Raw genomic sequence first — 26,197 nt, 5'->3', positions numbered from 1 at the left:
AGCAACTGAAATAGCATTGTGAAATGCCAGCGTCGTGCCTGAGGAGGAGGAAATGAGGGCTGGGATGTGGCTATGGTGGAGGGGAACAGCAATTTAATCTCAGCTGTGTGAACGGGGGTGAAGAAGATGACCCGATAGCTGAAGAGTGGGTTATTGAGGAGGAGGAAGCTCTAGCAGGAAGAAGGTTGCAGCAATTGAGGCAGGAAGATTGCAACTGTGTTGACAGAGGAGAAGACACTTCCCAGAGCAGTGACAGAAGTTAATAAATGTCATTGTACAAACACTTCAAAAGCCACGTCACATATGTCCATGCCAGCATGCACACAGGATGTCACTCCTTTGGCTTCTCAGCTGCTTTGCCCGCTTTCCTTTGCCCTCAACACAATATCCTCTCCCTCTCCCAGACACTGTCTGCTCCAGGGCCAAACCTGGAACATGAATAATCTTTGCCTAGACCATGCTACATACAGAGATGTGATCCCCCTGTGCTTCTTTGAAAGACCATTCTTGGTCTCCTGGAAGCAGCTGCTACCACTGCCCACAAGCATGAGCACGGTGTGTGCTACGTGCCTAGCCTGGTGCACCTCATGGGACCCTGCTCCTGCGAAGGGGACTTCAGCAGAAATCAGGTAGCCCTGTATTGGTCTGTTCCTGGCAGCACTGAAGGTGAAAGAACAACCCAGTAGCAAAGGAAGGGTGTGTGCTCCATGGGTTCTGGCCAAGGAGCTCAAATAGGTAGGAACAGGAATAGAGGAACTACTAATATAAAAATAGGGAGCGGATCCGTGCCTTATTCATTTCCTTTTCCAGTGCTGAAGGATAAAGCTGTGGAAAAGCACTTGTTTCTGGTAGGAAATCAGACTGTATGGCCAGGTGGCATGCTCTTATTTGTCCTTCTCCCCATTCCTCCAGGTGTTCCAGTGCCCCAAGGCCTCCCTTTCCAGAGAAAAGGTCTTGCCAATGCACCAGACCAGCATCGATGGGGTAGAAGACATGTCCATGCTGGGAGATCTGCATGAAGCTGCCATCCTGCTTAACCTGCACCAGCGCTACCAGCAGGGTAACATCTATGTAAGTGCTTGACTGGGCCACATCTCTTCAGGATGATGATTTTTGTTTACCTTTGGGGCTGCCACCTTTCATGGGAAATACTGATTTTAGCATTGTTTCCTGAGCATTGTTTCATGTGGATAAAAGGGGAGTTTTTTTCTGCTTTGTGCCTTGCCAGCTCCATCAGCCCTGTGAGATCCTACCCCTACCAGAGAGGCCTCTTTGCGTATGTAGAAGAACTTCCCAAACATGAACAAAAATCCTAGAAGCTCTAGGATCTGTGGTAATTGTGCAGTTCCGTATCCTCCATGAACATCCGTGTTTTACCAGCTGGTGTTCATGTTCCCCAGGTTCCCTGTCGGTGCAGTTCAGAGGTTACAGATGGCCAAGTAGACTGGGAAGTGCAGTGGACGTACATGTATGCTGTTGTTGAGATACCCTCCTGATTTGGACAAAGAGCCCAACTAAACTAGGAAAGCAAACCTGTTGCCTACTTCTTCTGCTTGTAGAAGCAGTTATGTCTTTTTTGAGTTGCACAGTGAATACCCAGAGCATGTCCTGATTCCCTCTTGGGTCCTCAGGAAGGAGATAAGTGGCAGGGGAGGGACGTGTGAAGGAAAGCACACTGGGGGTGAGGCTGCTGGGGTGGCAGTGTGCTCTGGTGAGGCTTGGAGAGGACAAGGAGGAAATATTGTGAAGACTGCCTTGGCCTTCTTTATCCTTATCTTGCCTGTCCATCCTGTATGTGTACCCAGAGTTTTTCAGATTATGACAGGAAAAATGTAAATCTGTGTTGCGTGGCAACTGTTACCAAGGCAACCGAACCCTATGCACCTGTATTCCAGGAAATGATCAATAAAGTGACCCGGTTTCTGAAACATCTCCCGCAGTGGGATGTGGAAGATGCTGTGCATCCTTTCTGGTTTCTGCAGACCCGTGCCTGCTGTCTCTCAGCACAGCCCCCATGTGCACACACTGTTGGGGCAGAGCCTTGCTGCTCTGCCTGGCCAGTGCTTGGCACCCGCAGTGTGTCTGTGCAGCTCTTTGCCAGTGAACCTGGCCACCCTTTTGGGTGTCCATCTCCCGTTTGCTGTCCCTCACGCTTTGCAATGTGAGGCAGGGCTGTCTCCCTTCTCAGTCAGTGCCCTGTGCCAGAAATGCCACACCACGTGCTCTGTGGCCGTGTCACAGGACCCTCTCTCTGTAAGCCTCTAGCACTGCTCTGTCACTGCTGCTCCTCTTCCAGCTCCGTGCCTCCGCCAGCCGTGTGTAAAGGTGTTAATGTTCAGGTGTCATGACATTTTTCACCTGTGCCTAGTGTATGCATCTCAGCTGCACGCCTCAGATCTGAGTGTCTGTGAGGTTGACAAAGGGCCTGACTTCTGGAACACCTCAGTGAAGGACTGCAAGCCCCTCCTTGAGTTGGACTATATCTGGTGTGTGGTTGTGCACTGCCTGACCTGGCGGGCACCAAACCTGACACGTGCGATGCATTTCTGTGGTGCAGACATTAACGCTGCAGTCACCCCATCACTGGCTGTTAGTTTTGCCATAGCGCTGCTGTGTGCTGTTTTCAGCTAAGCAAAAGTTGAGAATGTCAGCTGTAGTGCCACCTAATGATTTGCAGTGATCTGTCAATACCAGAAATGAATGTCTGAGTTTATTTAATACCTTCCTCAACACTCTTAACAGATTGAATGTAGTAGGCTAAGGCTGCAGGTAAAGCTGTACTGAGTGGAGTTATGCCTATCAGTCAGGGCCAAAAATACCCCAAAGAAAATCACAGAGATCAGAAAAAAGGTGAGAAATATAATCATTTTCTGGAAAACAAAAGCACTGAAGGAATGGGTAACCTGGAAACACCAGTATTAACATAATAATTATAAGTTATTAATAATAATAGTAATTTGGGCAATGATAATATTAATTAATTAGGGTAATAATAATAATTAGAGGATGTCAAATTGATATCTTTTGTTCTCCAAAGACATTTTTTTCAGGCTCTACCAAGCTGTTTCAGAAAATTATGTGAGCACAGCAACAGCCTGCAGCATTTAGCAATCCCCTTTCATTACTGCATTTCCCGAATCCTTTAAAAAAGTATATCCAACATAATGTTAGTGATGTATAAATGAGCCAGGAACTGGACCATCACATTTTGTGCTGTTTCTAGCTCTGCCATGTCTAACCACTCTTGTAGGACTTGAGATGTAGACAAGCCAAGCATGGCATGTCCTGCTCTGCAGAGTTCCCTGGGGAAGATCACTCCTTGCTAATACAGTGGCCAGTATGTACCTGGTTGATGCACAAATGCTACTGCTGTTATAAATTGTGAACAGAAGTAATCTATAAGGGGCTTCAGGTAATAAAGAGTGCAACTGGGAAATGGAAAAGTTTCCTAGAAACACCTTTGAGAGATGGCTGCAGTGGAAGTTCTGTGAAGGGCTGCGGCATTTTCCATGGGAGAGGTGAAAGTAGAGTGGGAAGTGCAGAGTAAAACATGTGAGAGGAAAAAGCTCTGTGAAGGTTTGGGAGAAGAGTTAGGATGGATTTCTGGACATCTCTGTTATGCAGTCTCCACACAGTATCTGTTGCTCAGCTGGTTGTACAGTGCTCTTTCCTAATCCATTTTCTCTTTCTCAGTGCTTTCCCATTTCCTCCCACTTTTCTTGCAAAGATCATCTGCTTGCTTACTGCTTCTATTGCCAATTAATTTTATTTCTGCCTACAAAGTTCCGTATGAGATGATCTTCAAGACTTGTTCCATGCTAGTCTGCGCATACGGGTACTGCTGATAATGCAGTTAGGTCTAGGTGATGTTTTTTCCCTGATGATCCGTGATTGCTGCTTTAATATATGACTCATATAGTTTGGTGATTACAGCATCTTATCAGTCTGGCTTCTGGCTTCGGAGCGTAGCATTGCAGTATGTCCCCAGATTTCATTTGGAAGGGAGAATGCATGTGTCTTTCTCAACACCACGTGTTCCATTTACAGCTTATCCAGTAGATGCATGCAAATCCCTATATCCATATGTGGTGACTGATAGTTCATGTTTTGGACATAAGACTAGATCTTGCCCCTGGCTTTTACCTAATGCAGCTCTCTAAGGGTTTCCTCTGACGCCTCTGCTGAGGTGGGTGTTCCTGGAGCAGAGCAGCCCAAGGTGTGGGAGCCCTGTGAAGGAGGCCAGCACACCAGCATTGGGGTTTAAGCTGGACTTTAACCATATTACAAATTCATTGTTAAGGAGAGAGGTGGCACCATTGCTCTGAACTGCAGCTCTGAGAATAACTGGATTTGAGCTGGTTGGCTGCACTGAAAAAGTCATGCCCTAAAAAGCAGAATGAATTTCCTTCTGAGTTCACAAAATAGAATGTTTGAAATTAGATATTAGGCTTTGGGTATTTTATTTTACATCTTGTAAACTCTTCTTAAACTGGGAGATTTTCAAAATAAATATTTTTCAAAATAGAGGGTTTAGAAAATGTAACAGTGTTTTTGTCCTCAAATCCTTGGGCTTCAGCTGTCAATTTTGATTTGGCTTTACCACTTGATTTAAGCTGCTCCAAACAGTACGTTTCAGCAGATGAATGATACGCTTTAGTGGCTCTTTGCATGTGTGTGTCTCCGTGTCCCCTCCTTGTCCAGGAACTGCTTGAACCCAGCCAAGCCCCCTCCACTTGGGATCCTGGAAAGGGTCCTTGAAGGTGTCTTCTGACCCTCCTTCAATCCCAGCTGTACTTTTCAGCTTCAAGCATATTGCAAGGTAGCTGGGTATGAAGATGGCTTCATGTTTTTGAATTGTTTAAGCATAATTTAGCAAAGACAAAAGACTAAGACCATTTTATTATCAAATGGTGAAACTCAAACTGCCCCATCCATACCCAGTGATGCAGCCCCTGCACTGGGGTTTGACATTTTTTGCCGAACTGGGGAAGCCCAGTTTCCTCACTCAGGCTTTATCCCTTCACCATGAGTTGTTTCAGGACCAGGTTTGTTGTCTTTTTTTTTTTTTCTTCTTTTTTTTTCTTCCTTTTTTTTTTTTTTTTTTTCTGGAGCTTTATTTCTTTGCTGTGTTTTGTTTTCTCCCCTTAGACAAACATTGGCTCCATCCTGGCATCAGTAAATCCTTACAAGCCCATCCCTGGTCTGTACAGTGTGGATGCCATAGACCTGTACAGACAGCACCGCCTGGGTGAGCTGCCTCCCCATATCTTCGCCACCGCTAACGAGTGCTACTGCTGCTTGTGGAAGCGCCATGACAGCCAGTGTGTTCTGATAAGGTCAGAAATGGGAGAACCAGCTACTCCCTGACTGCATGATGTGCCTCGCTCCCGCTGCTCCATGTGCTATGACTTGTGCCTAAATACCCGCACCACCCTACCCTTTGCCTCTCCCCTGCCTGCTGCAGAGGCCGTGCTGTGTGTTTCTTCCTGGAGATCACCTCTCTGCTGTGGGTGGGATGGTTGTTAGCTCAGTCTGTCCTGGAGCTGTGAGTGGAACATATGTCTTTTCCTCAACAGCGGAGAAAGTGGAGCCGGAAAGACTGAGAGCACCAAGCTGCTGCTGAAGTTCCTGTCAGCCATGAGCCAGACCTCCCTCGGGGCCCCAGCCTCTGAGAAGAGCACACACGTGGAAGAAGCCATCCTGGAGAGCAGGTGTGCTTCACCTCCGTACTGCGGGTCTCCACAGCTGCTGGTGTGCAGGGCTGGGCCGAATGTGGGCTGGGATGGTCGTGCAGCTAAATGGAGTTGCATCAGGGAGGTGTGGAGGTTGTGGCCTCGCTGGGATGTCACCAGTAGCAGTGTGGTGTGTGTGGCAGCTGGAGAATTAATACTCCAGCCGAAGCTAGGATTTCTCCATCCTTCGGTCACTCCCTTGCCATGCCCACCCTCAAGCTTGCCATCAAGGCACGGTGCTGCCCTCCACCCAGGTCTCAGGCCCACGTCTCTCATGGCACATCACCCCGCTGTGTGGGTAACCTCCCTCCCTTCAGCATGGTGAATAAAGCTGGAAACCTTTGAACCGTATGTTAAAAAAAGGAAAGGTAGAAAAAAAGCTCTTAAGTGCTATACAGTCACGAGTCAAGACCTGCAAAATCTGCTTTGGGGAGAGTGGCTTAAAAGGCTGAAGCCTGCTTAGTGGTTAAGTGGTAACTTGACTGTGATCCAGAAAGCTTACCTCGGGAGGTGGTTCCCCAGCCTGCAAGACCCCACCGCTGCAAGGTGAATTAGCGCAGGAACTCGCGGCCTGTTTTGTATATGCCTTGTGAGCCATTCCAACATGAGTGATGAGTGTGGAGGACTGATTTGTTACCTCCTCCCTGCGGACAAGAAGGCAGAGGGCTATCCCAGGGCTGCTGCCACTCCTCACAACCCCACCTAGTCCCATGGTGGTTCAGCTCCTCCTAGCAGCTGCCACCAGCCTCCAACATCCATGTGCCTTCTTCCTCCACATGCCCCAAAAGGCTTCTTCATCTATGCGCCTGAGCTCACAGCCAAACTAAACTATAGAGATACTTCCTTGTGTTTTGCTTGTCTAATTTAGCATGATTTAGAGCTGTAAAGATTGGCTGGCTGGTTAATGCACTCTCACTGCAACTGCGGTGTTCGTATAATCCTGTCCTCCTCTCTTCTGGTTGTTCCCATTAGTTTCTGTTGATTTGTGGTGTTAGTGAGCACAGCGGGATGTTCCTGTGCAATACCGTTATTTACATACTAGTTCCAGAGGCACAGGTCTTGGGTTTCAAACACTCCAGGGCAAGGAACTTGCCTCCTCCTGATCCATGCCCGCAGATTTCTGTGATTGGATTTTCTATGGTTGCAATATATCATAACAGAGAAAATTAGTTTCTATGTTTTTGTTTGTTTAAAGTGTTTGGGAGAAATTATGAAAATACTGCCTGAAGTTTCTTAAAGGTTGTTGGTCCTTTCCCATAACCACATTTCTCATGCAGCTAACACTTGCAAAGCCTGAAACTTTCAGCATTTTTTGTGGTACCCGTAGTTGTAATTACTTGTGTTATAATCTGTTGTAATTATTACATTTTGAATAATCCTGTATCTAGCCCTCTCTTCAAGTGGAACCACACAGTAGATAGATGGAGACATTTAAAAAGCCAGTCTTTATCAGGGTAACAACTGCAGTCATTTTTGTTACAAATTGTGTATGTTTTAGAATTTAGCATGACCACATACAGGCCATGCTTGTAGGATCTCCCAGACTCCTTGCTTGTCAGGCCTTCAGGTTATTTTAGAATTGGCTAAATTTCAAACATGAATATTTTAATCCTGCATTTGATGTGTCAGTTTGAATGGGATTAGGCTTTTTCCCTGGTGCTGCTCTGCGGAATAAGAACCAAACTGCATTTTAACTCACCATTTTCCATTTGTATGCTACCTCCTGAAGACTGGAAGGTGACCAAGAGACAAAGTTATTCAGCTGATCACCATTTTTTTTCCCCTGCAACTTCTTTATTTACTCTCTTAGAATGAAGTTTTCAAATATATGATGTGTATATATGCCCTCTGCTTGGAAATCATGTGGCTTGTAACAACCTAACCAAGTTTTTAAGTAACAAGAAAAGTTTGTGTTCCAGTACCAGACAAATCAGTTTAGTACTATGTTTGTTTGGTAGTTTGAAAATGTTTATTTGTAATTTTAAGAGATGGCTTATATTGTCTTCTCTTACAAAGAAGGAAGCAGAAACGAAAAAAGCATGTGCTTTAAAGCTACAGAATACTTGCCTTAAATGACGTTTCTGAAAATCCTGAAAAAAATACAAGCCCATTTCATGGGATGCTGCTGTGTTAAGCACACAACCCGGCCGGGTTTTGCCACCTTTCATTTTCGAATCTGCTTTTGTGGGGAATGCCCTGGACAGCATGAACACCAGCTGCCCACACTGATCAGGGACTGATTTAATTATCTGCAATCCCAAAGGTTTAAAATTTGTCTAGCAGTGTGTTAAATTGCTTTTGCCATCCTTCCTTGCCCTTGAGCTCTTCCTGCTTGTCCAGTCTGATGCTGCAACAAATTAATCTCACGTGGCAGTGCATGCTGTGCAAATGGCAAAAGGCCGGGCATGGGCTTTGTTGTAACACTATCACGTCACCAGTCATGTCTTCATTGCCTTGTTCCTTGCAGCCCTATTCTGGAGGCCTTTGGAAATGCCAAGACAGTTTATAACAACAACTCCAGTCGCTTTGGCAAGTTCATCCAGCTGCACTTCTCTCAACACGGACACATCCAGGGAGGACGAGTAACTGACTGTATCCTTTTCTTCAGTGGACCACACGGCTGGAGTGAGTGAACATAAGGAGGAACTCAGGATGGATCAGGAAATCCCTCAGCAGCATTACTCAAAGTCAGTTTATGAATGTGGGTAAATCTGCAGCCTAAAGGAGAAAGAAGTGTTTGTTTTGTGGCTGTGTGGCTCCTAACTCTGGAAAATCCTTGTTTATGCAATAGGTGGGAACAGTTTTCCTTTTAACGATTTGCTGCCTAGGAAGATCCCTCATGTTTACTGCACCCTGGTTTTCCCAGAAGATCATTCCCTTATGTTCTGCCAATGAATTCATGGTTTAGGAAAGTGAAACCAAGCCAAGAGTCAGTGTATCCAGTGGAATACTTGGATGCAAAGAACAACAGGAATTCAGAGGGCCAATTGCAGCTCCTTGTTTTGGGCTGCCCATCTCCAGTGGACCTTGAAATCCTGATCAAGGACAAGAAAGAGTCAAATTATGTTGTGCTATGACCACTTTCTTCCTTGTTTGCCCATGTACCCCTCTCCCAAGGGCTATGACACATCTTTTGTCTACATGAGGCAGCTAAATTTGCCCTGGCTACATTTATTGATGTTGATGTTCAAAGCCGCCGATCACTGCAAACCACACCAATTTCCACTGGAGTAGCAGCCAGATGAATTTACTACTGCCGTAAACAACAGGCTGGGATTGTTTGGTCTCTGCTCTTTGTGTTGTCGGCAGATGAAAGATAGCTGTCTCTTGCAGAAGCAGTGAGAACTGATGCAAGACTTGCTGTATGAAATACAGACTTTCAGATTAGAGTGCTCTCTCTAATCTCTCTAGGCGGCCCTAATGTGCCTCATCCTTTGTTAGGTTACCCCACCATTGTGCAGGTCCTATGCTCTATCTGACCCTGCCCTTTTAAATGTCTCTTTGCCACATAATACCTTTGTGGACAAGGAATAGGGAGGAGTATTTATGTACCATTTGAATGTTTTTTCCTTAACATGTTGTTCAGATTTACTGGAAAAGGTGGGTGTCACCTCTACTGGCTGCTGGGTGAGCCCTCTCCTAATATCCCTGGTGGAGCAGCGCCAGTTCTTCTTCTGGTTGCTGCTGCCTCCATCCCAGGGATGGAGAACAGACCGTAGCTCTTCAAGTGTTACTACCACAGCTGACCCAAGTGAGGAAGAGGGTGGTGGAGGAACAAGAGGTTCTGTATCTATTAAAGCGTGTTCTCCTGCCTGTGGTAAACACTGGACACAGAGAAAATACAAGAAAAAGGTGTTTGCTGAGGGGAAAGAGAGAGAGCAAGTACCTGGAAACTCAATTCTGTAGAGAGGCTTATGGGATTACAACTCCAAATGCCATCAATTCTGCTCTGATTTAGTTTTCTTTGGACTCAGGAACTCACTGAGGAGCAGGGCCAGAGCTGGCAAGCTGCAGTTTCACCATGAGCACACTCTCTCAGTGAGTTACATGCTTAGATACACAGCTGTGCCAGACAAGATTTTGATGTACAACTTATTTAGACAGCACCATTGCTAAGCTGGAAGAAGCCCCTCTTGTGCATTGACCATAGAGATTTACCTGTATCTCAGTCCTCTCTTTTCCTTTGAGACCACAAGTGCAATCTCTTTCTACTGGCTATGCCTGTGTTCTTTGTTTCAGAACAGAGTGGTACACCAGAACCCTGGAGAGAGGAATTACCACATCTTTTATGCTCTGCTGGCTGGCGTGAGCGGGGAGATGAAAGGTAACTTAATTTTCTGGGATAGTGCTCTTTCCTCTCTCCAGTCCAGCGTGTGAAGCCTTGGCAGGTATAAGTCAATTAGAGCACGGATATTTTGGGTACTTGATACATAACTTTTTCCTGAAGTCTGTGTGGTGATTTCATGGAAAATACAGAAAAGAGAGTTGAGAGGAAGAGGCTGAAGATGACAGAAATACTGCATGAGTAAAGATGCCTCTTCAGGAACTCTGAAATGGAGGGCAAAGTCTGTGCAAAGTGAAGAGGGGGTATAGAGATCAAATAATAAAACTGGCTACAGGCAAAGAAAAGGTGAAGAGTCTTGATTCAGATGCTAAAGAGAGCTGTTTGATGAGTTCAAGGGTTGGTCTGACAGGCATGTTTTTGCAACAAACCGTCAGCACAGGTAGTAAGAGAGAGAAGAGACCAGGGTTGCAGTGGCATCACTAGAGTCAAAACACATCTAGTATCTGAACAAAGGGTCTATAGTTCTGTACATGGAGAAGGGAGAGGAGGGTCTGGAGGAGGGCATGTGGGGAAAGCAGCAGGTGCAAGATGTGGAAGAATCCTTTTTCTAGTGCAGCACGCCTTTACACACACTTTCATGAACCTGCCCCTGGCACCGCTGAGCACTGATGGTCTGCTGAGGAGGTCAAATAGACAGGCAGGAATGTGTTACATCTGCACTCGGGCTTGGGGGGGGACAGAGGAATTTCTCAATGCCTTTATTCTGTGTGTGCCAGAATAATCAGATGGAAGAACATGGAGTAGAAGGGAATATGGCTTCAGTCCTAGGAAGTTCATGCAGGAATGGCTGTGTGGCTCAATTCATACATCCATCTCTACTGCAAAGGGAAATAGTGGGGCTGTGGTTAGTACCAGATACTTAGGAAAAGCATACAAAAAAAAAGTTCTGTTCTTCAGCAGATCTCTGCAGGCCTCTGCTATTCTTCCCCATCTCCCTTTCTAAGCTGGTGTCCCAGACTACTTCTCTTCCCCCATCTGTAATGCATTCCTACTTCTTGATCACCCTTTTCTCCTTTCTCCATAGATCTTCTAGTTCTCCTCTGTTCTTTCTGAATTGAGAGATCAAACCTGCAGATAGTTTTCAAGACATGATTGTGCCAAAGATACACACAGAGACCTAAACCAGTTTTTATGTTTTGCTCTGTGTTCCTTCTGTGTAGTTTTTAGTAATCAGTTTTTGATTGCTGAGATGTTTTCAGAAATCTTACTGTGACTCTCTGAACTGTTTCAAGTGGTGATACCTAATTTAGAGGTTCTTGTATGTGTATATAGTTAAGACTACTTTTCTGTACACTTAACAATATTGAATTTCATCTTCCTTTTTTTTTGCGGAATCACTTCAGGATTGAAAGATTTTTCTGCGGCTCTGCAGTCAGCTTGGGATTTGATTGTTCTAAATCATTTTGTATAAACAACTGCAAGCTTTGTTACTGCACACCTTCCTCTTCCCCTTCCCAAGTGCATTCACTGTCTAGGTGTGCCTTTTGAGGCATATGAAGTCTGTTCAGATGAACTCCCCCTGTGATGAATATACCTATTGTTTTCGAGGACTAAGATCACAGAAAGAAAGCACTGAATGCTAAATAAATTGTTGTCTTTCCCTGCCTCCTTCTCCTCTGTTGCAGAGAGCCTCTCCCTCTCTGAGCCAGAGACTTACCGTTACTTGAACCAGTCTGGCTGTGTGAGTGATGAGAACCTGAATGACATAGAGATGTTCAGCAAGGTCATGGTGAGTCCTGTTCTAACACGTCCTCAGCTCCTTAGGCACAATCTCATGGACTAAGTGTGCTTCAGGGTCTAGATTTCACAGGCAGAATTTATTTGCCCTAAGCCAAAATTTGGTGTTCAATGAGCTTCAAACTCAGGTGTACCCATTCCTGGTTAAAACAAGACTAGACAAATGTTTCTAGTGCACAGAAATGGGAGAGTTTGGGAAACAGTCAAAGTTGAATAATAATTTAGAATGACAGAGCCTTTGGAGAGCATGAACCTCACCCCCACCCCATAATGATTTTTGAGAGCCCTATAGGTGGCCTGAACCAGGAAAACTCACAATGACCATTAAAAGAGGAACACTTTGCCCTAAAGGTAGTGTTCTCCAGAAATGTTTTAGTTATGTCAGCTGTATAAATGGAATATTCTGCCATTTCACACAGATATCAAAACATCCATAATTCTACAAGAGGTTATGGACTTAGCAGGATGGATATGCAATTCGTGTTTTGTTTGATAAGTGGTGTGTTATCAGCCTAAGGGTTCTAATAAGGTAGGAAAAATGAGATACACAAGGTGAGAAGAAGCAGCTTAAGATTTCAATAACTCTTGCTTAGATGTGATTTAAAGGAAAGGAATATATCCTATACAGCAGCTGTTTCAATTTTAGCATGGCCTTTATACTTCAGATGAGGAGAGAGCTCAGGGCATGCGTGTGGTTCTTGCATTGTACTGTGGCTGTACCTACAGCCAACACTGTGTGTATGGTTTTGCATAGACTGCTATGAAGGTGGTGGACTTCAGCACAGAAGAGATCCGAGACATCTTCAAACTTCTTTCTGGCACACTTCATCTGGGAAATGTTGAGTTCATGACAGCTGGTGGAGCCCAGATTACAACAAAAGCAGGTAAATGAGACCCTTGCAACTTGGTCGACTCCACAAAGCCCTGTAAGGCCTACAGCAAAGTTCACTCCACAGTCCTCTCCCCCTAGCCTGGTCAGCAGTGCCTTTGCTAGCAGATGCCCTGTAATTTAACTCCACAAAAATATTGCCACAGGATGCATGGCTTTAGAGCACCAAAATGTTTTAGTTGGGCTATGATCCATTTGTTCTGGATACTCTCAGGCTGAGTCCACAGTCTCATGGTTTCTCTTTTGCATTGAAAGAGCAGGAAGAAGCAGGAACAGGGAGGAGTTTTAGACAAGGCTGTTACAAACCCTCCTCTGAAGCATCGCTAGTGTGCACTCTGTTACAGAGGACCAATCTGAGCTGGTCTGGTAAAGTCTGTCTAGACAGACAGAAGTAACAGAAGTAATAACTATGTATCACAAATGCTTTCAGTCTCAAGTTAATTTCCTCTCTTCAGGACATCCAAGTTTAGCAATCCCAAGCTCAGGCTGCGCTATTGTGCCTTTAGGAAAGCATACCTTCCTATTTAATAAATACTTTGCTGGTGCTGAGCTTTACGCAGTGTTTTGTTCTTCCTGTTGACAGCAGAAAGGCTGACCTATACAAGTATCTGTCTGTGGCCCCCAATGAATGCTGACCCTACCTTAGACTGGGTATGTAGGCTTACAGCATCAGGAATGCCAAGGGGAATTAAGTAAATGGGATCTTCCTGCTGGAATTTAGTTGCTTGACTTAGAGGAGTCCCTGGGATTTCAACAGTGAGCTGCAGAACATGCATCCCTCACAAGTGAAGGATAAAAAAGTGTTTCCATCTTTCTTATTAGTGCTGAACATTGCCAGTGACCTCCTGGGCTTAGATGCCTTCCAGCTTTCTGAAGTACTGACTCAGAGGTCCATGATTCTGCGTGGGGAAGAGATCAGCTCCCCTCTAACTGTGGAACAGGTAAGCATCCTACTATATGCTTCTATCACTTCTACATTTCCAGGCCTTTACCATCCACTCAGGTTTAGGGTTTCCTGTTACGTTCCTGCTCAGTGCTGATCTGTGTCCTCCAGGCTTTTGCCCTTAACAGTAGTTAGGATCCTAGCATTGCCTCTTCTGCTTTTTAGGCTTCACAGGGCAGGAGGAGTTCATTTGTAAAAGGCAGTGCACAATATTGGTTTTAGGTCACCTTCAGTCACCAGGAATTGGCCATGCTCATATTGTGCGGCGTGTGCATCAGATGCTTTGTGGTAATTGCATGTATGCATCCTTTCACCTTGCAGAACTCCCAGTTTATGCTGCATTGACTGCAAGGTAAAAGCTTACACAGAGTTACCACAAAACATCTGGCAGATGTTAGGTTGTTACCCCACAGCAGCTTGTTTGTGTATCTACAGGAGCAGAAGAGGACTAAACAGGCCTGTATGTATGCTCATCTCTGAACCTGTACAGCCTTTGGGGGCCAGTCCTACTCATCTGTTGCATTTCTCTGTGGTTCATTGCACTGTTGTCCCTACTAACTGTAACTTGCGGTGTTGCTGATCACTTGAGGGCACTCTTGGTGTTTTAGGTCCATGCATAGATAACTGTGGAACATCATCCTATGTCATTAAGAAGATGCAAGACACTGGGAAGCAAAGGATAATATAGCTAGGATGAAATAAACATCATGTTATAGGAAAATAAACATCTGTGATGGAAAGCTTGGGCTGGCATGGACAGCAGAGAGTTATCATTCCAACCCTTATGCTAACAGAGAAACCAGTGTTTTCAGGCTCCCTCTGACAGATGTCAGTCTAACCATTCTTAAGGTCTCCTATTGAAGGAGTTTCATGGCCTCTTTAAGTATCCTTGCTCAAGCTACAGTGGAGACTAGCTGAAAAGTTATCCTGAGATTTAGATTACCTTTGGCATCCCAGCCATCAACTTTAAAAGCTTCAGTTTATGTGAAGTTTTTCACTTGGTATTGTCTTTTCTAAGCTAAACAATCCAATTCCCCCAGTTGCCTCATACGTAATTTTCTAAATCTCTTTTTCCACTGTCCTTGTTTCCACACATCTTTCAAGAACTGGCATGCACTTCTCGGACATCATATTCAAGCCGAAGTCTCAGCAGTGCCCATTTCAGCGGAGTAGTCACTTCTTTTCTTGTTTTGGATACAACTGCTAATATATCACAAGCTGAGCTTTGTCTTTAAGAAATGCCATGTTCTTGTCATAGTCCATGCAATGCTGTTGCATGACAATTATGTTTTTGCCTAGAGTCTGGAGTCAATACCCTCAATATCTAGTACCATGGTTCCTCTTCTCCACTGTCTGTCCTAGATAAACCACACCCTTCCATAGCAGCACGCAGGGATGGATAACAAATAATGCCAGAGATGTTCCATGCAGTCCAGAGCAAGAGCGTGCAGGTGTAAGTTTTACTGGAGTCTCCTTGAGCAGAGCTTTCCCTGAAAGCAAAGCCATTCCCGACATTCTTGCTTGTTGGACCCCTGCAGCCCAGTGACGCCCGGTACTAAGACTGGAAGAAAGCTATTACAGCAAGTGGATGCTACAGCCCAGGTGTCATCTCTAGGTGGGCCTGTTGCACCAAACAGCAGCCGTGTAGGGTTGTACAGGCCTGTAGCCCTCGAGTACTGTGCCCACCTCTTCCCACTTGCTGTTGCTGGAATGCAGCGATAGAGCTGCCAAGGATTTCTCCTTCTGTAACGGGCTGGTTGCCCATCCGAGCTTTGACATTTCAGTGGGTTGAATGGATGAACTGGCCTGAGGGCGGGCAGGGCTAGGAGGATGAAAGGAGCCTTTGAAAATCTCATCTGAGCCATGCTGTGGGGGAAGAAGCTTTGCTTACAGCTGGATGAGGAGGTCCCATTCCTGGGACATGAGCCCAACTTACTGTGCAGTCAGAGGCATGGCCCTGAGGGCCTTCTCCCTCCTGACTAGTAAGGCAGACCAACTGATGGAGAGAAGAAATACCCAGAAAAGTCATGCATGACTGTGCTTTGAAATGTGCTGTGGAGAAGGGAAGTTGCTAGGTCTTGGGTTGCTGGAGGAAAGTACCAGTGAGACTTGGTAAAAAGGAGGATCTTGATGGCTGAGCCTCAGAAGCAAGCTGAGCAGGGTTGGGAGGATTTGGAGGTGGCTGGCCTGTGCCTTTAGTGAAGCAGAACAGGAGAGGTGGCATTATTCAGGCTTGCAAAGCTGGAGAGGAAGAGGGTATGTTTAGAAGTCCTCTGACATTGCTGCCCAGGGCTACTGAAGGAATTACCTTGGTGTCATGGCTGAGAGTATACAGGCAATAACTGATCTAGATACCAACATTTATTTAAGAATTTATGAGATTAGAGCTTTTACCCCACTCGATTACTTGATTATTTCACTCACCACCACCCCCAGCATTATGTTCATCAAATGTCTTTTCCCAGTAGGGAGAGTACTGCTTGTCCAGGAGGGTGAGGCAGGCAGCTGTGCTGGCCCAGGCTGTGCAGCTCCTCATGTTACCCATCTCAGAAACTACCAGTCCAGATCCCTGGGCATACCCTGGCTTTTGTCTTCAGGCATCTCTGATCTCCATGGTATTTCACCCCATCCAGAATCTTCCAGTCAAGATCTTTGTCTTTCCTGGCCCCCTTCTTCTTTTTAGTAACACTTATTTTTGACCTCCTCTTCTTTTCTGAACCACAAATCCTGGTTTCCCAACCTCAGTAGTCTGTGGGCAGAAGCAGAGCATATGATCAGCCTCTTAATTTGCGGTTCTGTCTCATGTCTCTCTGTTAATCAGAGGATATGGGGCATGACACTTTTGTTTAGTCCAAGTGTTATCAGAATGTACAACCAGCCCATTCCAGTTACTTCTGCTTGAGAGTTCAAAAGTTCAATTCTGGACATTCACTGCAACACTTACATAGGAACAATTATCCGCTGCCGGTTAGTGTTCACAATTTAAGCTTTTTTTTTCAACCTATGACTCTTGGTAATGATCACAGCATGAGATGTAGGGCCAGCTCCAGAAAGGTGTCTCAGCCCACCCTGTTCTGGGGCAAGTGTCCTGCTGATGGCCACCTTCCAGGAAGATGATGCTCTTTGCAGGGAAGTTCTGGAAAGGCACCAGCTAACTTCATGACGGAACTCTCTATTAGGATCCTGTCCTGCCAGATTTTGAAAAATTGAGCTGACACCCATCACACTGCTGTATAAGGAGTACTGAACTATTTTGCCTGTCACTGCAAATGCTGGCTCAGGTGGTGCAAAGGACTGCTATGGGCTCTTCGTTGTAAGGTATTTTGCCACCTACCTTCCCCCAGTACCTGTACCAAAATATATCAGTGATTTTGCTACTTCCTTCAGCCTCTCAAGTTCAGTTACCTGAAGGTCAGTGACAATAGTATATCTGCACATGGCTGGGCTATTTGCAAATTTGAATGTTGACTGTACATATAACTATTGCACTGTGCATAACAAATAAGAGATGCTGAGGCATCTAAAAGGAGTGGAGGGACCTGAAGTCCCATAGAGATTCCTGGTGCACCTTATGCTTTCTGTTCTCCCTGTGCCTCATTTTTTCCTCTCTGCATTTACAGGCAGCAGACTCCAGGGACTCCCTCTCTATGGCACTGTATTCTCAGTGTTTCTCATGGCTCATTAACAAGATTAATACGAAGATCAAAGGCAAGGAAAACTTTAAGTCTGTGGGCATCCTGGATATCTTTGGCTTCGAGAACTTTCAGGTCAGGATTTTATCTTTTGCAGGGCGTGTTGGATTTGGAGAGGGCAGTGGATGTAGGGAGGAAGTTTTTAGGTTTGTATCTTGTGTAGGATAGCATAGGGCATTCTGGGACTTCTCCACTGCTCTCTCCCCCTGAGAGTGGCAAAATCTACTTAGCTGCCCATTTCTGGTAGCTTTAATTGTGTAGAGTGATGTTCAAGGTCTGGTTTGTGACGCAGACCTGAAGCAGACATGCTGCGGTAGGTAATATTGATATTTATGGAACTATGTTTCTTTCTTCTTAAGAAGAAGAGAAATGTGATTGTTCTTATCATTATTTACCACCATATAGACCTCCTGCATTAGGCTAGCATGAGCTACAAAAACTATTCTCCTGATGTGCCTTCCATACTGTTCTTCTCATGTCCATCTAACAATCCTTGTCTCTGTGCTCTGTGGCTTTATTGCAGGCCTGGCACCTTCCCTGTAGCTGTGGCAGAAGATCATTTATAGCCCAGGGACTATAGACCCATGTTAAGTTTTATAATCTTTGTTTCTTCTCACAGGTGAATCGTTTTGAGCAGTTTAACATTAACTATGCAAATGAGAAGCTGCAGGAATATTTCAACAAACACATCTTCTCCTTGGAGCAGCTGGAGTACAACAGGTAAGGGGGCCTCCCAAACTCCTCTACCTATTGCATGAGGAACAACCTTATTTTGTTTATTTGTTTTGATCATGGCTGTTAGCTTCATGTAATGACTCCCACTTCTTGAGTTAAAAGAGAGCAAACCATTAGCCTCTATCCATTCTGTTTGTATCACAACTTATGTTATTGACCGCCATTATGCCATGCCCCCACAATGTGTAGTTTTGCAAAATAACAACAAAACAGACCTTCACAATTTTGGAATTTCAAACATCTTATTCTAGATTTTCTTCTCTTTCTAAGCTGAACAGGAAGATCTTGGGCTCTAACACATTAGAACGCATGGTCACTTGCCTGATTACTAACTTGTGATGATTTACCTAAGGTGAAGGTATTGTTATGCAGATGCATTCTTGGTGTGTAGAAAGTAAAGTCCCTAATAGTAGATAGGTATCTGGCAGCTCTTTCTGTTCTAGAGTCCTATGCTATGAAAATGCCTCTTTTACTGAGCAAGGAGATTTAAATCACTGTTGTCTGAGCTTAAAGAGCATGGGACTTCCTGCACAGCTGATTCTCTTTTCTCTTTTTTTTTAAAGTACCTGGGATGCTCTAGATTATCTCAGCTTCTAGAGAAGCCTGCTAGAGAAATACTTCAGTTCTTGTTCTGAAACAAAAGCCTTTATGTTTGTGAATGAAGCAATTGAGTCGGGTCAGTGAGGGCAAATGAGAGCAGCTTTGTAAAGAGAGAAACTGAATAGGCAATTCATGAAATTCTAAAGATTACAAAACTGCAAGACTATTTATGTACTCACTTCTCAGGCCAATTCCACCATTGCAGGAAGCTTGTATTAAGAATGGTATCACTGCAACAAAAGATTTTTTCCTGATGATTACATAGGAGTTTAAATTCTGTGTCTGAACTTTGGAAAGGATGAGAGAATTTTATTATTAACTACTCTTCAATTATTGTAGGGTAATGTGATTAAAGCTCACATTTCACAGTAGTAGCTTCATGTCCTCAGGTTTAATAAATAGCTCCATGTATTTTGTCACTCAATTAAATAAGGGGTCTGTGGCACTAGAGGCAACTTGACTCGTGATTTCATTTGTTTCAGATAATGCTGCTTCCTTCAGTTCTGGAAGGACTTCTTACTCTCAGAAGTGATCCGGGAGGCCTTTTTGTAAAAATATATGGCCTCTCTGACACCCATCATTGCAAAGATTTAAAACATTGTGTACTGGTATTTTTTGTCATTAAGGGCATAAGATATTCTGTTCCCTTTGGAGGATAGATGCTTCTTTCCATTCTTTAGAAATGATTCTAGTTTGCTGCTCCCAGCTGTTGGCCACAAGTTTCTGAATGCTTTGAACCTGAACATACAATGTCTAGGCTAAAGGGTTTGTAGGGAACAGCTCCACTGTCTTCAGAGCATTAGCCTTTACCTGAAAGGAATCTGTATCAGTGTCAGTAAGCAGCTTCACACGTAGCTGTAGTTTTCCTTGGATTCCTGAGCACGAGTTACTCACAGGCTTTCTGGATTCATGGGTCAGCAGTTGACTCTTGGACTCTTGTGTAGCAAATGGTCCAACATCACCACCACTTGGGCTGATGTTCATCTCTCCTGAACTAGCAGGAAGAGCTTTCCATCACCTAGAAAAAAGGGAAGCACCAGAAACTGAGAGCAACTACAATTTCTCACTGCTTGGTGTGGAATTTGCTCAATGACTGTAAGATGAGCATCAGTCTAAATCACCAGGATGGATAAAAAAGGCTGTCTCCTACTTATATCTCCTTGGGTTAGCAGTGCCTTGTATATCCTATTTTCTTTCCTCAGGCATGGCGGAGCCCAATTCCTGCAAACCCTCTTCAGTCCTGGGAAAGCCATTCTCAGCCTATTCTGTTCTCAGTGCTCATGGGGGTATTGGATCTTGCTTTTCATGTTTGATTTTGATCTGTTTGTTCCTGACTTTCAGGGAAGGGATAAACTGGGAAGCCATTGACTGGATGGATAATGCAGAGTGCCTGGACCTTATTGAGAAGGTGAGCAATTATCTGGGACAGTTTCCAGGGACCACAACGGTGACTGCTGATTGTCTTGGGGCCTTCCCTGTGGTCTCCTGGTTTTAAAAACAGGTGGTTGCTTAGATCCTCTTTCCCTCATGACCTGGCAAAAGTATGAGCTGTTCTACCCCTAGTCTCAGCTCAAGAAAGCGTATCTGTGCTTGCGAGTGAAAGCAAGCTTAGGGAGGGTGTCATAATTTAAGATAGGGAGCATGGTTTAAGTAAAACCTTAATGTGATTTTCTAATAAATTCTTCGCTTCTGTTCTGCTTGCTGAACATGTTTACTAGCCAGAGTTCTGCTTTCAGCTCAAGCTTTGCTGGTTTATAACCACGGGTTATTGCTCAATATGCCGTCCAAATCTCTAGTTCTTGGCTTGTTGCTGCGTAGTTAGAGCTTTTGCTGTCTGTAAAATCTTGTCTCTTGTTTGGCTGTAGAAACTGGGTCTATTGGCTTTAGTGAATGAAGAGAGTCGATTCCCCAAAGGCACAGACAACACCCTTTTGGAAAAACTTCACAGCCAGCATATGGTAAGTAAGAAAATAACCCGGCAGGCAAATGATCAGTATGTTAGCCCCATCAGCATTTCAAAGCTGAAAGTGAAGTTTTTGTTGATGTAAAATATGTTCTTTGTGCAGGAAATTTGAAATGCCCTAGGCTCGAGTCTGCAAGTATTTAATAAGGCTACACTGAACAAAATTAGTATGTGAAGAAACTTGCAGATAGTCTCTTGCACAGAGAGAGAGGGAGCGTGCATACTGCAGGCTGCAGGTAGAGGAGATTTGAATTTGTGGCTTGGGATGAAGGTCAGGTTCTGCTGGTCTGTGATGGGACATGAGGCAGCACCCCAGGCACAGGATGTGGGTGCACAGTGTGGTTGGTTTCTTCTGCCAGCTGACTCACAGGAGCCAGCTCCAGAGCACATCAAATCTGCCTCCTGGGGCTGGGGACAGATTTGGCTTCATGTTTTTTAATGGAAACTCTTATTGTTCCTAATTAATTATATTCTTTCCTACTCTTTCTTGTATTCTGGACATGGGAGTAGAAGGGCTTTTTCATATTGGTCTGAAAGTTACCCTGGGGATACAAAAAACACAGTGAGATCACTACAGCAGTCCCTTACCCTGTCTCCAGTACAGGCACTGATCCTCACAGTAAATAGACTGAAAACAAAGCAAGTTAAACCCCGTAGCAGGCACTTAAGGAATAAGTTACTACTTTAGCAAGGACAGAATCAGCTAATACATTACCTAGTCTGCTAATTAAGGTTTCATTGAAGCCTGAAAACATATAAATTTGTAGCCTTTATCAGACATTTAAAAAAAATTGGAATAGATGCAGATATTCTCATTTTTCAAATGTACATCTAACTCTGCTAGTAATACTCATGGCTGCAAATTGAATATAATGACAACTTCTATTTATTCAAAGTTATGCAGAAATATTTCCTTTCTTTAGGCTTAAGTGGATGCCTTCAATTTAGTCCATTGTGGTTTTCCCTTGTATTAAAGGTCAAGGTATATAAGAATGCCTGATTTACCTTTTTTATTGTTGTCGGTATTTTATATATTTTAATGCCACTTATTGATATTTTTAATACATCCCTCATTTTGTATTTTCTTTGTGAAATGTCCCAACCTCTTCAGTTTGTCTCCAGATGGAGAAATTTCAAAGCTCCTCTTTCTTTCTGCTGTTTGTCTCTGAACTCCTCTAGGTGTTTTCTCTATTCTTTTCTGAGATAAATATTCAAACCAGAAAGCAGTTCCCTTGGCAAGAAGGTACCTGTGGTTTATTGTACAGCAGCATGAGACTGTCAGTATTATTTTGCATTCCTTTATGCCCCACAACATTTCGACTGCTATTTTTGGTGATTTTTTGTTCATTGAGTAGCCTTCTCATTAAGCTGTTCATAGTGTCACTTCTGTCTGCTTTGAGGAGATAGCAGTTAACGTGGAACCCCAGGGAGCATAGGAGAGATAGAAGATGCTGAGGAGTTGGAGTGCAGGGAGGAAAGGTGAAGTAGACAGTAGTCTAGTGTTTGTGGTTTTTGAAGGCAAAGTGTTCTTCATACCACTCGAGTCTCTAGTGCAGTCTGGAGGAGCACTGGAAGGCATCCACTTACTGTTGCTGGAAAGCCTGATGGACCTTAAAGGAAAACAAGCTGTCTTCTCTGTGTTCGTTTGTTTTTGTTTTTGTTTTTGTTTGTTTGTTTGTTTTTTGTGGATCACAAAATGCTTAAGGAAGAAAAGCGTGACAGCTGGCATTTAAGAAAATATGACCTCTGGGTCATATTGATGAAGAGCAACAGGGGCTCCGGGAGAAGGAACAAGGAGTGGGTGAACCATATGGGCTTGGTAGGTGGGGACTGGGCAAGTATTTGGAAGTGAAGTCCACTTTGGGTTACTAATTAGACAGACTTCATGAAAATAATCAGAGTTGTAGATAGCAAGAGAACAAACATATCATGCACTTGGCTTTTTCTTACTCTACCTTACATAGTCACTGCTGGAGGCAGGGTACTCAGCTGGATCATTCATTGATCTCAAGTAGCATGGCTGTTCTTGCATATTTAAGGGTTCTTATATAAAATAAAGAAAGAAAATAAAGGGAGAGATTAGAACAGTTAGTAAGAGAAAGTAAAAAATTATATGGAAAAAGAGGAAGAGAGGTGCAAAGAAAGATGGAAAACAGGAAAATAGGAGATTGGTATGGTACTTGCTTTGACAAAGAAAAGGTGTGTAGGTGTTCTGCAAAGCTGCCATCTTCCCTGCATCCTGATCCCGTGTACTGCCCCACGTGGTTTGTGTGGAGCCCAGTCTTCATGGGTGTCAGACATGCAAGAATTAACATTTCATCCATGGCATGCCTGCCCAACCTTGATTCTGCAAACCCTTGCTCACATGAGGAATGCCTTGAAGGACTGGATTTTTCCATCTTGTTGGAATAACATATTTGCAATATAGCTGCAGATAACTGCTGCACATGTGGTCAGGCTCTGCAACAACTAAGGTCCTTGCCATCCCAGCATTGCCATAGTCATGGCCGAGTTTCTGGCTGAGACAATGTATTCTTACGGTGCCATTATAAGAAGCCTTTTTTTCCCTTTGATTTCAGAGCAACCATTACTATGTGAAGCCTCGGGTGACAGACCATCAGTTTGGCATAAGGCATTATGCAGGGGAGGTAGGTGTTCGCGGTGTATCCGTGAGATGCTTGCACTTGGGCTTGAGGTCATGGAGCGTTTAGATTCCCAAAGTCAAGAATCTCTCTGAGCTGTGTGTGTGCTCTGATCTTAGTGCCCAATACCAGAGCACAGGAGGAGCAATGGGCTCACAATAGCATATCATTCTTCAGCAGTATATTCTCCAACTTGGACATTTGTTTTTCTGAGGTAACTTTTTCTTTGGGGGATGAGAAACTCCTCCTTAGTTCTGTTATTCATGTTTTCTTTTCTTGGATGTTCACAAACAAACAAAACTCAAAATAAAAATCGCAAGGACACTTTCATTGTTGGGGAGGAGGAGAAATGGTTACATGCCTACCGCAAAAAGGAGAAAGTCTACAAGGTTAAATGCTGCTCTTTGTTATTGAGGGGATGGAACAGATGGAGGTGTGTCAAGGGAAGACACCTGCACCCTAAAGAAGGGTGAATCTTCTCCTAGACTCTCATCTGCTGAGCAGCGGTAGTTGGGAACTCAGGGCACTACATGGCACAGTTCGTATTTCCCGCTCACACCTCACAGAGGATTTCCCCACACTGTGACTGCAGGCATATTTCTGCAGCTCTTCCACTTAGCTCCTGGCTTTGAGTATTTTGTTTTTTTAATTGATGGCTAAAAGCCACTTTCTTGTTAGTAACTGCTGAGCGCTGGAACTCTTTGACCCCCAAAATTAGGATCCTGGCACATGCCCACAGTGTTACTGTGAAGCACTGCTGGAGGTTTTGTATATTGGCATGTTAATGTAGAAGTGCTTAATGATTTGTACTGCTCTGTTCCAGCGGCTCTGTCTGTATTGCAGGTACTCTATGATGTGAGAGGTTTTCTGGAGAAAAACAGAGACACCTTTCGAGATGACATTTTAAACATGCTGAAAGACAGCAGGTGTGTATGTCTCCCTTATGCTTGTGAAGAGGCCACAACTGCTGGGCTGGACTAAGGCACATTCATGTAATAACCAGGTCAAGGGAAACAGTTGTTTTGTCTGAACATCAGGCATCGTTCTTTACTATTCTTCTCCTTGTGCTTAAGTGCCCTGACAAAAGAAAGGAGAGCTGGAGAAGACAGATGAGGCACAGATGAATGATTTATCACTACTTTTGTCCCAGCTTTGAAAAGAGCAATGAAAGTAAGACAGAAATTCCCACAGGCAATTCTGGTTGTCTCCCTCTTTTCTTCTCCCTTTCCTCTTTTTCCTTCTGTCTCCCTGTCCCAGCAATCGCACATTTGCACCTGAACGAGTCAGGGCTCTTTGTTATGTTGCCAAACGCTTGCCTTTGCACAGACTGCTTGGTTTCCATCCTGCTTGTTAGTGGAGAGCTTCCATGGTGTGCTTCATCCTTATCCTGATCCAAACTGAGCCATCACCGTGGAACCAGCTGCGGTCCTAGTATTATACCCCAGTGCCCCTGCAATGTGACCTAGAGAAATGAGCTGACTTACACCTTGATCAAGGTCTACAAGGCAGAGATGGCACGTATTAAAAAGGGAGAGGTGTTAAATGACATGGTGGGTTCCAGAAGTTTTTGCGTTGCAGCTCCACCACATGCTTTATACCACAGTTCATATATTTACTGCCTTTGGGCTCCAGCCTGATGGGGCTGTTACAGAATTGCATTTGCCCAGAAGGCAGCTGAAGAGTTTGCACTTGACACAACCTGAGCGCTGAGAGGACGAGCTGCTCTTAGCTGCCTTACTCAGACAGTGGCATCTGGGTAATATTTTACACAGGGCTTGAAGCCAGAATTGTGGTCGTCATTGTCCAGCATTACCAGAAGGGCTCAGGCTATTTCAACAAGCTAGAAAAGGAAATTCTGCTACAAACAGTCATAACAATAAATCGTTATGTAGATTTCGTAAGAACCAGCACCACTGTCTAAGGAGAGACAAAATGGCGTAGAAGATCCCACAGAGATGGCCTACACTGTGGGTAGCTCCAGAAGGCCTCTGGCCACAGAAGGACTGTGCTTGCAAGTGCAGGGGCAGGGTTTGGGCACCACGGCTGATAAGCTACAAGAGCTAGCTCTGGATGAGGGTTACAGCATGCAGTCTAGCTGGAATGCCTTCAAGGCAGTTTTGCTTGGGGGCATATAGCTAGAGGGAGGTGTACAGGCCAGTGCAGAATGGAGATCTTCCTTTGTGTGATATCCTATTCTACAGCCTGAGATGGGTCTCTGGCTTTGCAGCCAACTGTGGCACACAAGGCAGCTCATGTGGTCTGAGGAGACAGATGGAAAGTATTAATTTCCTCACTGAATCACCCAGCTGAACAGCTTCCTGCAGACACTCTGGCAGCAAGAGTAAAAATGAGGTGTTTTGCACTGCGATGGGGGCAATACCTAAGAATGAAAGCCATCTTCTCACGGGTGGTCGGTGTCTTGCATCTTCTTTAATTCTTTTATTTACCCTTAGGCTGGACTTCATCTATGACCTTTTTGAAAGAGTCTGCAGCCGTAGCAGTGAAGAGACACTGAAGATGGGCACCCAGAGGCGCAGACCGACTGTCAGTTCCCAGTTCAGGGTAGGATGTTTTCCAAGAGAGCAGCAGGCTGCTGGGGAAGAGCAGATGGGTAAAGCAAAGCCTGCGGCCAAGAGGAGTCATTCATCCTCATTTTGTGTCCAGCACTGGAAATGTGCAGGAATGTGGTACAGCTAAAAAAAGACAGTGCCACTGCCTGAAGGATTTCTCTGTATGGTGTAAGATGTGAGATGTTAAGATTGGGCACAGTAGCAAGAGGAAAAGAATATCAATAATATTTTGTTAAGTATCTGAAGCTTTTGATGTTCTTTGATCATTTATGTTGGTCTGGTGTTTCAGTTAGGCATATGTGTCCTATTTAGGCCACATCTTTTACAAGCATAGTGGCAATTACAATAA

The 26,197-nt window shown here is 44.5% G+C and overlaps 1 protein-coding gene across 2 annotated transcripts in view; it reads left to right on the top strand.

Annotated features, from left to right (window-relative positions):
* Positions 1 to 26,197, top strand: part of LOC311439146 (unconventional myosin-X-like) — an 84,832-nt gene that overhangs the window by 15,494 nt on the left and 43,141 nt on the right. The window contains exons 3-18 of one of the 2 annotated variants that reach the window (XM_084524503.1): positions 913 to 1,071; positions 5,149 to 5,336; positions 5,577 to 5,711; positions 8,200 to 8,324; positions 9,319 to 9,332; positions 9,972 to 10,056; positions 11,703 to 11,806; positions 12,569 to 12,698; positions 13,526 to 13,644; positions 17,267 to 17,413; positions 17,958 to 18,058; positions 20,015 to 20,081; positions 20,539 to 20,631; positions 23,216 to 23,284; positions 24,122 to 24,204; positions 25,732 to 25,840. In XM_084524503.1, the coding sequence (XP_084380629.1) occupies positions 913 to 1,071; positions 5,149 to 5,336; positions 5,577 to 5,711; positions 8,200 to 8,324; positions 9,319 to 9,332; positions 9,972 to 10,056; positions 11,703 to 11,806; positions 12,569 to 12,698; positions 13,526 to 13,644; positions 17,267 to 17,413; positions 17,958 to 18,058; positions 20,015 to 20,081; positions 20,539 to 20,631; positions 23,216 to 23,284; positions 24,122 to 24,204; positions 25,732 to 25,840 (1,728 nt within the window). Of the gene's footprint in view, positions 1 to 912; positions 1,072 to 5,148; positions 5,337 to 5,576; positions 5,712 to 8,199; positions 8,325 to 9,318; positions 9,333 to 9,971; positions 10,057 to 11,702; positions 11,807 to 12,568; positions 12,699 to 13,525; positions 13,645 to 16,842; positions 16,965 to 17,266; positions 17,414 to 17,957; positions 18,059 to 20,014; positions 20,082 to 20,538; positions 20,632 to 23,215; positions 23,285 to 24,121; positions 24,205 to 25,731; positions 25,841 to 26,197 lie in introns of those variants that run through there. The other variant, XM_084524502.1, reaches the window with a different exon arrangement.

Source organism: Aythya ferina, assembly GCF_964211825.1.
Source record: "Aythya ferina genome assembly, chromosome: 6".
Classification (NCBI taxonomy): Eukaryota; Metazoa; Chordata; class Aves; order Anseriformes; family Anatidae; genus Aythya; species Aythya ferina.
This window is presented reverse-complemented; position numbering and strand designations above follow the sequence as displayed.